The 16,057-nt window shown below is 38.7% G+C and overlaps 2 protein-coding genes across 3 annotated transcripts in view; one reads left to right on the plus strand and one right to left on the minus strand.

The window, feature by feature from the left end:
* The window catches only part of APBB2 (amyloid beta precursor protein binding family B member 2), a 476,036-nt gene that overhangs the window by 393,650 nt on the left and 66,329 nt on the right, over nt 1-16,057 (plus strand). The gene's annotated exons all lie outside the window — the stretch shown is intronic.
* Nucleotides 1-16,057, minus strand: part of NSUN7 (NOP2/Sun RNA methyltransferase family member 7) — a gene marked incomplete at its 3' end in the record, with an annotated part of 62,460 nt that overhangs the window by 4,851 nt on the left and 41,552 nt on the right. For both annotated transcript variants that reach the window (XM_081232593.1, XM_081232594.1), the window contains exons 8-9: nt 15,275-15,376; nt 13,392-13,509 (exon numbers count right to left, since the gene is read on the minus strand). In XM_081232593.1, the coding sequence (XP_081088719.1) occupies nt 13,392-13,509; nt 15,275-15,376 (220 nt within the window). The remainder of the gene's footprint in view (nt 1-13,391; nt 13,510-15,274; nt 15,377-16,057) is intronic.

A 16,057-nucleotide genomic window follows, 5' to 3' on the forward strand; every position in this document is an offset into this window, starting at 1 on the left:
AAGTGAAATAGAACCTGTAATTTTAAAACCCTCTACAAACAAAAGTACAGGACCAGATGGCTTCACAGGCAAATTCTACCAAACATACAAAGAAGAACTTTTACCAATCCTTCTCAAACTCTTCCAAATGATTCAAGAGGAGGGAACACTCTCAAAGACATTCTATGAAGCCACCATCACCCTGATACCAAAATCAGACAAAGATACCACCAAAAAAGAAAATTAGAGGCCAAAATCTTTGATGAATATAGATGCAAAAATTCTCAACAAAATACTAGCAACCCGAGTCCAATACACATAAAAAAGATCATACACCACGACCAAGTGGGATTCATCCCAAGTTCATAAGGATGGTTCAACAAATGCAATTCAATCAATAAGATACACCACACCAACAAAATAAAAGACAGAAACCACATGATCATCTCAATAGACGCAGAAAAAGCATTTGACAAAATTAACATCCATTCATGATAAAAACTCTTACCAAAGTGCATATAGAGGGAACGTATCTCAACATAATAGCAAAATTATGACAAACCCACAGCCAACAGAATACTCAATGGTGAAAAACTGAAAGGCTTCCCGCTAAAATCTGGAACAAGACAAGGATGCCCACTCTCACCACTTCTACTCAACATAGTATTGGAAGTCCTAGGCCCAGCAATCAGACAAGAAAAAGAAATGAAAAGTATCCAAATTGGAAGGGAAGAAGTAAAATTGTTATTATATGCAGATAACATGATACTATATATAGAAAACCCTAAAGACTCCACACAAAAACTACTAGAACTGATAAATGAATTCAGCAAGGTAGCAGGATACAATATTAATATACAGAAATCGGTTGCATTTCCTTACACTAACAATGAAATATCAGAAACGGAATGTAAAAAAACAATACCTTTTAAAATCACACCAAAAAAATAAAATAGGAATAAACTTGACCAAGGAGGTGAAAGACTTATATGCTGAGAACTATAAAACATTAATAAAGAAAATTAAAGATGATTCAAAGAAACAGAAAGATATCCCATGCTCTTGGATTGGAAGAATTAATATTGTTAAAATGGCCATACTACCCAAAGCAGTCTACAGAATTAATGCGATCCCTATCAAATTACCCAGGACATTTTACACAGAACTAAAATAAATAATTCTAAAATTTATATGGAACCATAAAAGACCCAGAATTGCCAAAGCAATCCTGAGGAAAAAGAACAAAGCAGGAGGGGACTTCCCTGGTAGCACAGTGGTTAAGAATCTGCCTGCCAATGCAGGGGACACGAGTTCAATCCCTGGTCTGGGAAGCTCCCACATGCTGTGGAGCAACTAAGCCCCTGTGCCACAACTACTGAGCCTGTGCTCGAGAGCCCACAAGCCACAACTACTGAGCCCACATGCCACAACTACTGAAGCCCACGTGCCTAGAGCCTGTGCTCTACAAGAGAAGCCACCGCAGTGAGAAGCCCGTGCACCACAACGAAAGTAGCTCCCACTCGCCACAACTAGAGAAAGCCTGAGCACAGCAACAAAGACCCAACACAGCCACAGATAGATAAATAAACAAATAAATAAATAAATAAAATTTTAAAAGAAGAACAAAGCAGGAGGCATAACTGTCCCAGACTTCGGACAATACTACTAAGCTACAGTAATCAAAACAGTGTGGTACTGGCACAAAAACAGATATATGGTCAATGGAACAGAATACAGAGCCCAGAAATAAACCCACACACCTACAGGTAAATAATCTTTGACAAAGGAGGCAAGAATATACAATGGGAAAAGGACAGTCTCTTCAGCAAGTGGTGCTGGGAAAGTTGGACAGCCACATGTAAATCAATGAAGTTAGAACACACCCTCACACCATGCACAAAAATTAACTCAAAATGGCCTAAAGCCTTAAACATAAGACATGACACCATAAGACTCCTAGAAGAGAACATAGGCAAAACATTCTCTGACAGAAATTGTACCAATGTTTTCTTAGGTCAGACTCCCAAGGCAATAGAAATAAAAACAAAAATAAACAAATGGGACCTAATCAAACTTACAAGCTTTTGCACAGCAAGGGAAGCCGTTAAGAAAATGAAAAGACAACCTAAGGAATGGGAGAAAATATTTGCAAACAATGCAGCCAACAAGGACTTAATTTCCAAAATATACAAACAGCTCATACAACTCAACAACAAAACAACAAACAACCCAATCAAAAAATTGGCAGAAGATCTTAATAGACATTTCTCCAAAGAAGACATACAGATGGCCAGTATGCACAGGAAAGATGCTCAACATCTCTAATTATTAGAGAAATGCAAATCACAACTACTTGAGGTACCACCTCACACCGGTCAGAACAGCCATCATTAAAAAAATCTACAAATAACAAATGTTGGAGAGAGTGTGGAGAAAAGAGAACCCTCCTACACTGTTAGTGAGAATGTAAGTTGGTGCAGCCACTGTGGAAAACAGTATGGAGGTTCCTTAAAAAAGTAAAAATAGAAGGGATTCCCTGGCAGTCCAGTGGTTGGGACTCCACACTTTCACTGCTGAGGGCCTGGGTTCGATCCCTTGTCGGGAAACTAAGATCCCACAAGCCATGTGGCGCAGTCAAAAAACCCCCAAAAAACAGAATTACCATATGATCCAGCAATCCCAATCCTGGGCATATATCCAGACCAAACTATAATTCAAAAAGATACACGCACCCTATGTTCAGAGCAGCACTATTCACAATAGCCAAGTCATGGAAACAACATAAATGTCCACTGACAGATGAATGGATAAAGAAGATGTGGTACATATATATGCAATGGAATACTACTCAGCCATAAAAAAGAATGAAATAGGACGTCCCTGGTGGTGCAGTGGTTAAGAATCCGCCTGCCTATGCAGGGGATACAGATCCGAGCCCTGATCTGGGAAGGTCCCACATGCCATGGAGCAACTAAGCCCGTGTGCCACAACTACTGAGCCTGTGCTCTAGAGCCCGCAAGCCACAACTACTGAGCCCATTTGCCACAACTACGGAAGCCCGCGTGCCTAGAGCCCATGCTCCACAACAAGAGAAGCCACTGCAATGAGAAGCCCACGCACCGCAATGAAGAGTAGCCCCCACTCACCACAACTAGAGAAAGCCTGCACACAGCAACGAAGACCCAACGCAGCCAAAAAAAAAAAGAACAAAATAATGCCATTTGCAGCTAGAGATTATCATGCTAAGTGAAGTCAGAAAGAGAAAGACAAATACCATATGATATCACTTATATGTGGAATCTAAAATATGACACAATTGAACCTATTTATGAAACAGAAACAAACTCATAGACATAGAGAACAGACTGTGGTTGCCAAGAGGGAAGGGGGGTGGGGGAGGGATGGAGTGGGAAGCTGGGGTTAGCAGATGTAAGCTATTATATATAGAATACATAAACAACAAGGTCCTACTATATAGCACAGGGAACTATATTCAATATCCTGTGATAAACCATAATAGAAAGGAATATTTTTTTAAAAGAATGTATATATATGTATAACTGAATCAGTTTGCTGTACAGCAGAAATTAACACAACATTGTGAAGTCAACCATACGTCAATAAAAAAAAAAGAATAGAATGTCAAAGCAGTACAATACTACTATAAAATAAAAGCTCTAGTATTTCACGTTAGCTCATAGTTTATTATACTTCCCAAGTTTCCCATCTTTAAACAACTATGCCAAGAACAACTTTTCAACATATTAAAAACTCTTCCCCAAGTCACTAATATGTTAATAAAAAGGCTTCCATTATCAAAACAGGTAAATATGTATAGTAATCACAAATGTGTAATCCAAAAAAATCCTTTACCTCCACATGTCAGAATACAAAAAGTACGACTTCCTTCTTTTGGTTACTTTTTGCACAATTACAATATAAAAATATGGCCTATCACTACATTATTCTTCTCAATCACTTTTGAGATTAATAGATGACTTACGTGGTGTTCAAGAAAGTACATACCAAAGAAAAGACTTTGTGTCAGAAATACAAAAATCTCTAATCACTAATATGTTTAAACTAAAATTTTAGTTTTAATATTTAATATTTAATTTTTCATTCAATAGTAAATGGTTCATTCACAAACAATAATTGTTATAGTCCCATGTTTTATAAATAAAACATTTAATCAAAGGAATAAATAATTTTCCACAAAAGTTAAAATATCAGGAACTCTTATTAATAATTTTGTATGTTATATTCTGAAGTTTAAGACCATTTCAAATTTATATTTATTCACTCATTTGCCTACTATGTGAAAAGCACATAAATAAAATATTAGCTCTCTTAAATAGTTTACAATTTAGTTGGAGAAACTAATTGGTATACAATAATATAAAGAAGACCACATACGAATGCTGAGCCAAGTAGAGACAAAATTATGTAGGAGTACAGAATAAGGTACAATTAATTGTGGCCATGGGAGATAGCAAATATGAAGACTTCACAGAGGAAGGAGCATTGGTGCTATGTCTTGAAGAATAAGTAGGTTTCCAATAAAGCAAAGACAGGATTCTAGACAGAAAGAAGAACATGAACAAAAGCACAAGTGTCATGAAGATGTATGTTCAGGGAACAGCAAGTATTTCCATGTGGCTGAGGCAGAGAGTGAGTAAGAGGATGTAGAGGTCACGTAGGATGTGGGCAGACACACATGACCTCAAATGACATGCCAAAGAGTCTGGCCAATAGTGGTGCTTAATAAAATGTTTGTACCTAACTAAGCTGAAATATAATAGCTGTGTAGGTTCTACACAGCTAGTCACTCCTCTTACCAACCTTGTAACCAACAAACTGAATTTCTGAAGCCTATTCGCCTATGTTCTCTACACAAATAGAAAGCATCAAAAAAAAATAATTCATTTACATATCAAATAAAGAATACTCACTGAAAATAATTATTTCTTACCAATGTAAGGTTGGGATTTTTGTCAGTTAGATATATCTAGCACCTAGAAGAGTGCCTGGTATATAGTAGGTATTCAACAAATATTTATTTAATTGACCATGATATATTTTAGCTACATACATGCTATCTTTTCTAATAGTAATAATAATCCATAATCAATACTGGTAAAGTTACCATACAGAAATTGGCCCTGCATAACAAAACGATCTTCAAACCCCAACTTACAGTCTATTTCTTTGAATAATAAAATAAGTTAATACCCAGAGTCCAGCTCATACCTGACTTAGATGATGACATTTGGGAGTTTTTGAGCTGGTGATACTTAAATGAGATTTTGGATTTAGAATTGATCTTGGAATGGATGAAGACTTGAGAATGTGGGAGTGAGATAAATGTATTTTGTGTATGAAATAGACATCAATTTTAGGGGACCAGAGAGTGGACTATTGTGGGTTCAATAGTGTCCTCCCCACCAAATTCATGTCCACCCAAAACTCCAGAATGTGACCTTATTTGGAAATAGGGTCTTAGCAAAGGAGCTAATACTGGAGTAGGATAAACCCTAGGTCCAATATTGGTGTCCCTACAAGAAGAGAGTATATACAGAGACACACAGGGGAAGAAGTCCACATGACGACGGAGGCAGAGATTGGAGTGATGAAGCTACAAGGCAAGGAACACCAAGGACTGTTAACAAACACCAGAAGCTGGAAGAGAGTCACAGAATAGATTCCCTCTCAGAGGCCCTAGAGGGAATCACCGCTGCCAGCTACTTGATTTTGGACTTCTGGTCTCCAGAACTGTGAGAGAATAAATTTCTGTTGTTACAAGTCAACAAGTTTAGGATAATTTATTGTGGCAGCTCAGGCAAATAATACACATGGAAAAAGGAATTTTGCAGATGTAATTAAGGTCTCAAATTAGTTAACCTTAAGCTATGGGTATTATCTCAGTGGACCTGACCTAATCACAGGAGCCATCCAGGTCTACAGGTTAGAAAAAGAAGAAATCAGAGATTCAAATCACGAGCAGAGTATAATGCACTATTGTTGGCTTGAAGATGGAGGAATGGCAAAGTGGCAAGGAATGAATGTGGTCTCTAGAAGCAGAGAGCCATCTTGGATTGATAGCCAGCAAAGAAACAAGGACCTCAGTCCCACAACCACAAGAGTGAGGATGGAAGGAAATTTTCCCCCAGAGTCTCCAGCAAAGAATTCATCAGGCTGACATCCTGAGCAGAGAATCCATCCATGCCATCCAGACAACTGACCTACAGAACTCTGAGTTAATTAACAGGTACTGTCTTCAACTGCTACGTTTGTGGTAATTTCTTAAGCATAAATAGAAAACTAATACACAATGGCTTACATTTAGTGAGCAGAAATGCCAGACTGTTATGGCAGACAGTGGAAGATAGGATTAAAAGCCTCAGAGGAGTGAGCTTGCTTCAGTGGATGTACTATTAGGGCTCAAGAACTCTCCAGAGGACTATGTTGAGAGGAGGGCCCAGGAGATACATATTTTATCAGAGCAACAAGGAGTGTGCGGCTGGGAGGGCACGAGCAGCACTCATAAGTTCACTGGTGGCTCCCCTCCCTAGGCCAGGGCTGACAGTAGGAGAGGCCATTATAGAACTGGGCTCACTGAGAGCAATGAGAATAAAGATCCTGAAACAATAGAGACTAAGTGGGCAAAGTACCCATCAGAAGCCAGGTGTATGTGATTACTGATTATCTTAATGAGCATCAAGGCTAGAAGAGCAATCCAATCCCACTCATGCACTGCTTATCTTCCCTATACTCCACCTTTACTAGTAACAGAAAATCAAAACACAGAATACAAGCTATCAGTACCTAGCCCTCAAGCTCAAAGACTGTCCACTATTAGAAAATATTTAGCATTAATTCACCACCATGTTAAAATGTCAGATGAGAAAAACATTTGATCATATCATTAAACGCTGCAAAGGCTTTTGATAAAACTAGGCATCCAGGGCTTCCCTGGCGGCGCAGTGGTAGAGAGTCTGCCTGCCAATGCAGAGGACGCGGGTTCACGCCCTGGTCCGGAAGATCCCACATGCCGCAGAGCGGCTGGGCCTGTGAGCCATGGCTGCTGAGCCTGCGTGTCCAGAGCCTGTGCTCCGCAACGGGAGAGGCCACAACAGTGAGAGGCCCGCGTAACGCAAAAAAAATCTAGGCATCCATTAGTGATTTTAAAAATCTCTTATTATGATCCTGGCATAAGTATAGACATACAGATCAATGAAACAGAATTGAGAGGCCAGAAATAAGCCCATTCATCTATGATCAACAGATTTTCAACAGGGGTGCCAAGACCATTCACTGTAGCAAGAATAGTCTCTTCAACAAACCGTGCTGGGATAACTGGATATCCACATGCAAAGGAATGAAGTTGGACCCCTACCTCATAACATATACAAAAATTAATCAAAATGGATAACAGACATAAATGTAAGAGCTAAGATTACAAAATAGTTGGAAGAAAACATAGGCATAATTCTTCATGACCTTGCATTAAACAACAGTTTCTTAGGTATGATACCTAAAGCACAAGCAATAAAATAAAAAACAAATAAATTGGACTTCTTCAACATTATAAACTTTTATGCATCAAAGGACATTATCAAGAAAGTAAAAAGACAGCCCACGAATGGGAGATAATAATTGCAAGTTATATATGTGATAAGGGTATGATATACAGAACATATAAGGGAGTCTTACAATTCAACAATAAAAAAGACAAATACAGTCATCCCTTGGTATGAGGGGGATTGGTTCCAGGACACCCCTTGGATACCAAGATCCACAGATGCTCAAATACCTTATATAAAATGGGTAGTATCTGCATATAACCTAAGCACATGCTCCTGTATACTTTAAATTATCTCTAGATTACTCATAATACCTAATACAATGTAAATGCTATGTAAATAGTTGCAGCAAATTCAAGTTTTGCTTTTTGGAAATTGCTGGAATTTTTTTCCAAATATTTTCAATCTGCAGTTGGTTGAATCCTCAGATGTGGACCCCTCAGACATGGAAGGCCAACTGTAACACAATTTTTTTTAATAAATTTATTTATTTTATTTATTTATTTTTGGCTGCGTTGGGTCTTCGTTGCTGCGCATGGGCTTTCTCTAGTTGCAGCAAGCAGGGGCTACTCTTCGTTGCAGTGTGCAGGCTTCTTGTTGCAGTGGCTTCTCTTGATACGGAGCATGGGCTCTAGGCACGAGGGCTTCAGCATCTGTGGCATGTGGGCTAGTAGTTGTGGCTCGCAGGCTCTAGAGCATAGGCTCAGTAGTTGTGGCACACGGGCTTAGTTGCTCTGCAGCATGTGGGATCTTCCTGGACCAGGGCTCGAACTCGTGTCCCCTGCCTTGGCAGGCGGATTCTTAACCAGTGCGCCACCAGGGAAGTCCCATAATAGAGTTTTTAAATGGGCAAAGAACCTGAAGACATTGTCCAAAGAAGATATATAAATGGTTAATAAGCACATGAAAAGAAGCTCAACATCATTAGTTCCCAGGAAAATTCAAATCAAAACCACAGTGACCAAGATTGGCCAAGATGGCAGAGTAGGAAGACTCTGAGCTCACTTTCTCTCACGAGCACACCAAAATCACAACTATTTGCAGAACTACCATTGATGAAAAAGTCTGGTACCTACCAGAAAAGATCTTCTACAACTAAAGACATAAAGAAAGAGCCACAAGACAGGTAGGAGGGGCAGACTTGAAATATAGCTAAGTCCCATAACCCCAGGTGGGTGACCCACAAATTGGAGAATAATTATATTGCAGAGGTTCTCCCACAAGAGTGACAGTTATGAGTGTCACGTCAGGCTCCCCAGCCTGGGGGTCTGGCACCAGGGCATTTGGCCTTGAAGGCCAGTGGGACTTAATTTTGGGAGTCCCACAGGACTGGGAGAAATAGAGGCTTCACTCTTAAATGGCACACACAAAATCTCACATGTTCTGGAACCCAGGGAAAAAGCAGTAATTTGATAGGAGCCTGGGCCAGACCTACCTGCTGGTCTTGGAGAGTCTCTCAGAGAGGTGAGGGGCGGCTGCACTCACCCTGGGTGCACAGACACTGGTGGCAGCCATTCTTGGGAGTTCCTTCTACCACAGGGATGCTGATACTGGCAAACACCATTGTGGAATCCTCCCTCTAGCTCATTAGCACCAAGACCTGGCCCCACCCAACCCAACAGCCTTTAGGTGCCAGTGCTGGGACAAATCAGGCCAAGCAACTAATTGGGTAGGATACAGCACCACCCATCAGCAGACAGACTGCCTAAAGACCTCCACATCTGCCTCTGGACACGGCCCTGCCCAATAGAGGGCCCAGGGCCCATTTCCACCCACCAGTGAGCAAGCACCAGCCCCAGAATCCTCTGGGCCTTGCCTGCTCTAGCCTCTGGACCAGGCTGACCCAACGTGGGCAGACACCAGATGCAAGAAAACCACAATCCCACAGCCTGCAAACCTATCCTGTCCAGACCAGGCCAGACCCTGCCCTGGGACCAGCTGGGCCCGGGCCCTGGCCCTGCCCACTAACAGGCCAACACAAGCTTCAGGACACCCCAGACTCTGTACCCAACTGTGTCAGGATCTGCTCCCCTTCCCTGCCTCACCCCCAGCCATGTTATGTCAGCTCTGGGATGTCTGGGCCCTGCAACCAGACTCCAGGACCTGGCTCTTGATGTCAGTAGTCCAGCACTAACCCCAGGACCCAGCTTCAACCACCAGTGGGTGGGCATCCCATAGATTTTGTAAGGCTGTGTTTTCATTTTCATTTGTCTTGAGGCATTTCCTGATTTCTTCTTTGATTTCATTGTTGACCCATTGGTTTCTTAGTAGCACGTTGTTTAGTCTCCATGTGTTCATTCTTTTCCTGTTTTGCTTTCTGTGGTTGATTTCTGGTTTCATACTGTTGTGGTCAGATAAGATGTTTCAAATAATTTATATCCTTTTAAATTTGTTGAGGTTTTTTTTTATGACCTAGTATGTGGTCTATCCTAGAGAACATTCCATGTGCCCTTGAAAAGAATCTGTATTCTGGCTTTTTTGGAAGTAGTGTTCTGTAGATATCAATTAAGCCCTACTGATCTATTGTGTCATTTAGAACCTCTGTTGCCTTACTGATTTTTTGTCTGGATGATCTGTCCATTGATGTCAATGGGGTGTTAAGGTCTACTGTTACTGTATTATTGTCAGTTTCTCCCTTTGCATCTGTTAGTATTTTCAAAGAACTTATACCTACCCTTCTCAAACTATTCCAAAAAATTGAAGAGGGAACACTCCCAAATTCATTCTGAAGCCACCATCACCCTGATACCAAAACCAGACAAAAACACTACAAAAAATGAAAACCACAGGCCAAAATCTTTGATGAATATAGATGCAAAAATCTTCAAAACAAGATATTAGCAAACAAAATCCAACAATACGTAAAAAGGATAATACACCATGATCAAGCTATAATCATTCCAGGGTAGCAAGGACAGCTCAAGATACGCAATCAATCAATGTGATACACCACGTTAACAAAAGGAAAGACAAAAACCGCATGATCATCTCAATAGACAGAAAAAGCATTTGACAAAATTCAACATCCATTCTTTTTTTTTTTTTTTTTTGCGGTACGCGGGCCTCTCACTGTTGTGGCCTCTCCCGTTGTGGAGCACAGGCTCCGGACGCACAGGCTCAGCGGCCATAGCTCACGGGCCTAGCCACTCAGCAGCATGTGGGATCTTCCCGGACCGGGGCACGAACCCGTGTCCCCTGCATCGGCAGGCGGACTCTCAACCACTGCACCACCAGGGAAGCCCCTCAACACCCATTCTTGATAAAAACTGTCACAGAAGTGGGTATAGGGGGAACATATTTCAACATAATAAAAGCCATTTATGACAAACCCACAGCCAACATAATACTCAACAGTGAAAAGCTGAATGCCTTCCCACTAAATTCAGGAACAAGACAAGGATGCCCAGTTTCACCACTTCTACTCAACATAGTATTGGAAGTCCTAGCCCCAACAATCAGATAAGAAAAAGAAATGAAAGGTATCCAAATTGGAAGGGAAGAGGTAAAACTGTCACTATTTGGAGATGACATGATACTCTATATAGAGAACCCTAAAGTCTCCACACAAAAACTATAAGAATAAATAAATTCAGCAAGGTAGTAGGATACAAGATTAATAAACAGAAATTTGTTGCATTTCTTTACACTAACAATGCAATTTCAGAAAGTAAAAAAAAAAATCCTGTTTAAAACTGCATCAAAAAAATACCTAGGAATAAATTCAATCAAGGCAGTAAACACCTATATGCTGAAGACTATAAAACTTTGATAAAGGAACTGAAGATGATTCAAAGAAATGGAAAGATATCCCATGCACTTGGATTGGAAGAATTAATATTTTTAAAATGGCCATACTACTCAAAGCAATCTACAGATTTAATGCAATCCTTATCAAAACACCCATGACATTTTTCACAGAACTAAAACAAATAATCCTAAAATGTATATGGAACCACAAAAGGCCCAGAATTATCAAAGCAATCCTGAGGGAAAAGAACAAAGCAGGAGGCATAACCCTCCAGACTTCACACTATACTACAAAGTTACAGTAATCAAAACAGTGTGCTGTTGGCACAAAAACAGACATATAGTTCAGTGGAACAGAACAGACAGCCCAGAAATAAACCCACAAACCTATGATCAATTAATCTTTGACAAAACAGGCAAGAATATACAATGGAGAAAAGACAGTCTGTCTTGAAGACTTGTTGATGAGGTATTGGGAAAGCTGGACAGCTACCTGTAAATCAATGAAATTACAACACTCTCTCACACCATACACAAAAATAAACTCAAAATGGTTTAAAGACCTAAATATAAGATTTGACACCATAAAACTCCTAGAAGAGAATATAGGCAAAACATTCTCTGACAGAAATTGTAGCAGTATTTTCTTAGATCAGTCTCCCAAGGCAATAGAAATAAAAACAAAAATAAACAAATGGGACCTAATCAAACTTACAAGCTTTTGCACAGCAAGGGAAACCATTAAAAAAATGAAAAGACAACCTAAGGAATGGGAGAAAATATTTGCAAACAATGCAACCAACAAGGACTTAATTTCCAAAATATACAAACAGCTCATACAACTTAACAACAAAAAAACAAACAACCCAATCGAAAAACTGGCAGAAGACTTTAATAGACATTTCTCCAAAGAAGACATACAGATGGCCAGTAGGCACATGAAAAGATGATCAATGTCGCTAATTATTACAGAAATGCAAGTCAAAACCACAATGAAGCATCACCTCACACTGGTCAGAATGGCTGTCATCAAAAAGTCTACACATAATAAATGCTAGAGAGGGTGTGGAGATGTTCCTCTATTTTTGCCATATTACATTCTTAGAACCTTATCCCTGACAGACAAATCAAGAGTCATCCACACTAACGATTTTGGTCATATACCTGCAATAATTCTCTTTGCCACTAGATGGGAGATTTAGTTAATGCTGTGTTGAGAAGATGGCAGAAAAAAAGGTTGGCTGTTAGCTACCAACAAGAATTACTAAATAAGGAAGCAAAGTAAGAAGGGAAATACGGATGTGGTTAACAAACATGTCCACCTGTGAACTGGCAAAGGAAAAATATCAAATTAAAAGGAGAGAGCAAACCATATACATATTAAGATGCTACTATAAGAATTACAGGAAAAGTTCAGAACAGGAGAAATAAGTAAAAAATAGGAGACATTTTTAAATACCTTATTAATTGTCACAGTCTTGAAGAACTAATTGGTATCATATAGTAATCTTAAATACACTCCTTATCTTGACGTCCAGAGTTTGGATGGAGTATTACTGTTTTTCTTCTCTGCCCCTAGTTTATTATAGCATTTTACCCAGAAGCTACTATGGTTTTTCAAGCTATTCTTATCTTAGTCCCTGTGGGTGCCAAAGGCTAAATGGGTCTAAGAAACACATGTTTTCAGATAATAAACATCCAATTTTCTCTCTATTTTCTAAGGTTATTTTATACTCTTACTTTTCTTCTACTGAAGCACAGATGTATCTAAAACTCAGGGTATAAAGTTTATACTCAATTTATCCAGAAATCAATCAAGTCAAAGCCCAAATGCCTTTAGCCTTATTTAACAATAACAACAAAAACAAGAATCTTTTAGTGTACAAGAGAATGCACATGCCACGCCATTGTAAAGGCTTTACAGAATCTACTTTAAAGTTGTTAAGAAGTTAGGCTATTTGGTCATATTAAAGTCTAATAAAAAGGAACTGAAACGTCTTCTACTTCTAACTCAGAAAATCAAAATTTTTCACTTTCAAAAACATCTGGTTGAAGTGTTTAGAAGGATTCTTCCTTTCTTACCTGTAAGATTGTACTTTAGTCCCATGGTCTTGAAATTCCAGTGCTTTCTTCACAACAGCTTCATTTTCTTCTGGATAAACTGAACATGTGCAGTAAACAACTGCTTGAGCTCTAGTAACTACATTTAAAGAAGATGGAATTAATATAATGACCCCATTAACAATCCTAAACAAATCTGTTATGTTTTCAAACGTCTGTCTGTACTAATACCACATGGTTTTGATGGGAATTATTTCTATAGATGCTTGCATGGTTCCCCTTTAAAGCATGTATTAGTAATGTAGTCTGTGGCCAATAAATAAAGTAAATCTAACTGGATTGTATGGAAATCTAATCAATGTGACCAACCTAATTACAAACACAAACAAATAAATACTGCAGATTACCATAAGCTTGACACTCCCAGCTGTTCTTCCACAAGCCATATCACGTAACTAGTTAAAAGGACTCTAGAAACAGACAGACTTAGACGTGAATCCCAATTCTGTAACTTACTGAGTATGAACCTGGGAAAATTACTTAACTCTCCAATTCTTCAACTGTAAAATGAGGTAATCTTACTACCTGCAACTTGCTCACTTATTCACACTTACTGAGCACCTACTACGTGCTAGGCAGTGTTCTCACCATTCAATATACACACACAAAAATCCCTGCCCCAGGGAGCTTATTTTCTATGTTTCATTGACATAAGACATAAATAAATAAGAAAATTAGGGAATTCCCTGGTGGTCCAGTGGTTAGGATTCAGTGGTCTCACTGCCAGAGGCCCAGGTTCGATCCCTGGTTGGGGAACTAAGATCCTGCACGCCAAGCAGTGGCACAGCCCAAGTAAAAAAAAAAATACACACACACACACACACACACACATATATACAGCATTAGGAAGTGACAAATGCTATAGAGCAAATCAAAGCAGATACGGAGGACAGTTAGTTTCAAAAGATTATCCTGTAACTTTAAATAGAGTAATCAGAGAAAGAAGTTTAAAAATGCATTATTTATCATCTTCCTCATCTTCCAATCAACTCATTTCATAGATCATATACATACTATCATATTCAAATTAATATTTTTAATAACATCAATTAAAGGGGCAGAACTCCTCTGTGTTTTCTATTTTGCCTTATTTCTACTTTACATATGTTATATCTTTATATATTAAATCATCTATACCCTATACTTACCTTTGAGCCTTTGGAGGTCAGGATTTATCCACACTCATATCCCTAACAACCAGCTTAATATCTGACCCAGAGTAGGCATTTGATAAACATGCACTGAATTAATTAAAGTTTATATAATTTCTCAGAGACTTCTAGATTTCCATATCTATGTGTAGAAGGGCATTGGTACTCAAAATCTAAATGGTACTCAAAATCTAAATGCAGTGATTGAAGCAATAATATAAATACTTAAAGAGCCTTGTTACTCAGACTTAAAGAGATCTAGGCTTTATCTGTAATTGCATCTCTCTGTTCTCTTTTTAGTACTAAGAGAAGTAAGAGTTTGATTAAAATTGGGATTATAGAAGAGTTAGGGGCAGGCACAATGACAACAGAAAAATTACATCGAGTAAGAAGCCAAAGAAAAGAAATAAAGAAGATGAAACTATACAACAATGGATGTATGTAATTATTTTACTTCAGCATTAAAGAAAACTGTAAATTATTGTTGCTAACCTATGTTTAAAATGATAGTAAGGCATATACTTTTGAGAATTAAATTGCTAAAAATAAATATTTTGTTATTAGAAGGAACTGAGTGTTCTGAAAAATTCACTTATGGTTCACACATCATTGCCTGAATATAATAGATAAATGAAGTATTAATGTTTCTAAGATTTACAACATATTTTCAGATTACACTGATAACAAACTTACATTTCATTGCATGTGTTAGCTGTTCATATTGTTGTTGAGCAAGAACATGAAGTTTATCTTCTGATGGGCCTCCTTGAGAGAAATCTTTAAGTAAACCTGTATCTAAAAGGAAATAAATGCTTTTAAATATATCACTATTAGATGTTTTTCATATATTGCTATTATCACATTATTTAATATTTTAATCATTTTCCCTATTAATGACAGTTTTCATGGAAAATATTTATTAAAAATAAATAGGCAGGGGACTTCCCTGGTGGCACAGTGGTTAAGAATCCACCTGCCAATGCAAGGGACACGGGTTCAAGCCCTGGTCTGGGAAGATCCCACATGCCACGGAGCAACTAAGCCCATGCACCACAACTACTGAGCCTGTGCTCTGGAGCCCGCGAGCCACAACTACTAAAGCCTGCATGCCACAACTACTGAAGCCTACATGCCTAGAGCCCATGCTCTGCAACAAGAGATGCCACTGCAATGAGAAGCCCGTGCACTGCAATGAAGAACAGCCCCCGCTCGTTGCAACTGGAGAAAGCCCGCACACAGCAAAGAAGACCCAGCCAAAAATAAATTAATAAAAATAAATAAAATTTTTAAAATAAATAAATAGGCAGTATTATAAAAATACTGACTTAAAAACTGAATTGATAAAGGTAATTTTGCTTAGTTTTAATATTATTTTTCCTTTTTTCTGCAAGTTCTTATGATATAGTCATCCAACCAGCCAAAATAAGTCATTTAGGTATAAAAAACAGAATACAGTCAGTCTGGGTACTAACAGAG

Source organism: Mesoplodon bidens, assembly GCF_964165515.1.
Source record: "Mesoplodon bidens genome assembly, chromosome: 1".
In the NCBI taxonomy this organism is placed as follows: domain Eukaryota; kingdom Metazoa; phylum Chordata; class Mammalia; order Artiodactyla; family Ziphiidae; genus Mesoplodon; species Mesoplodon bidens.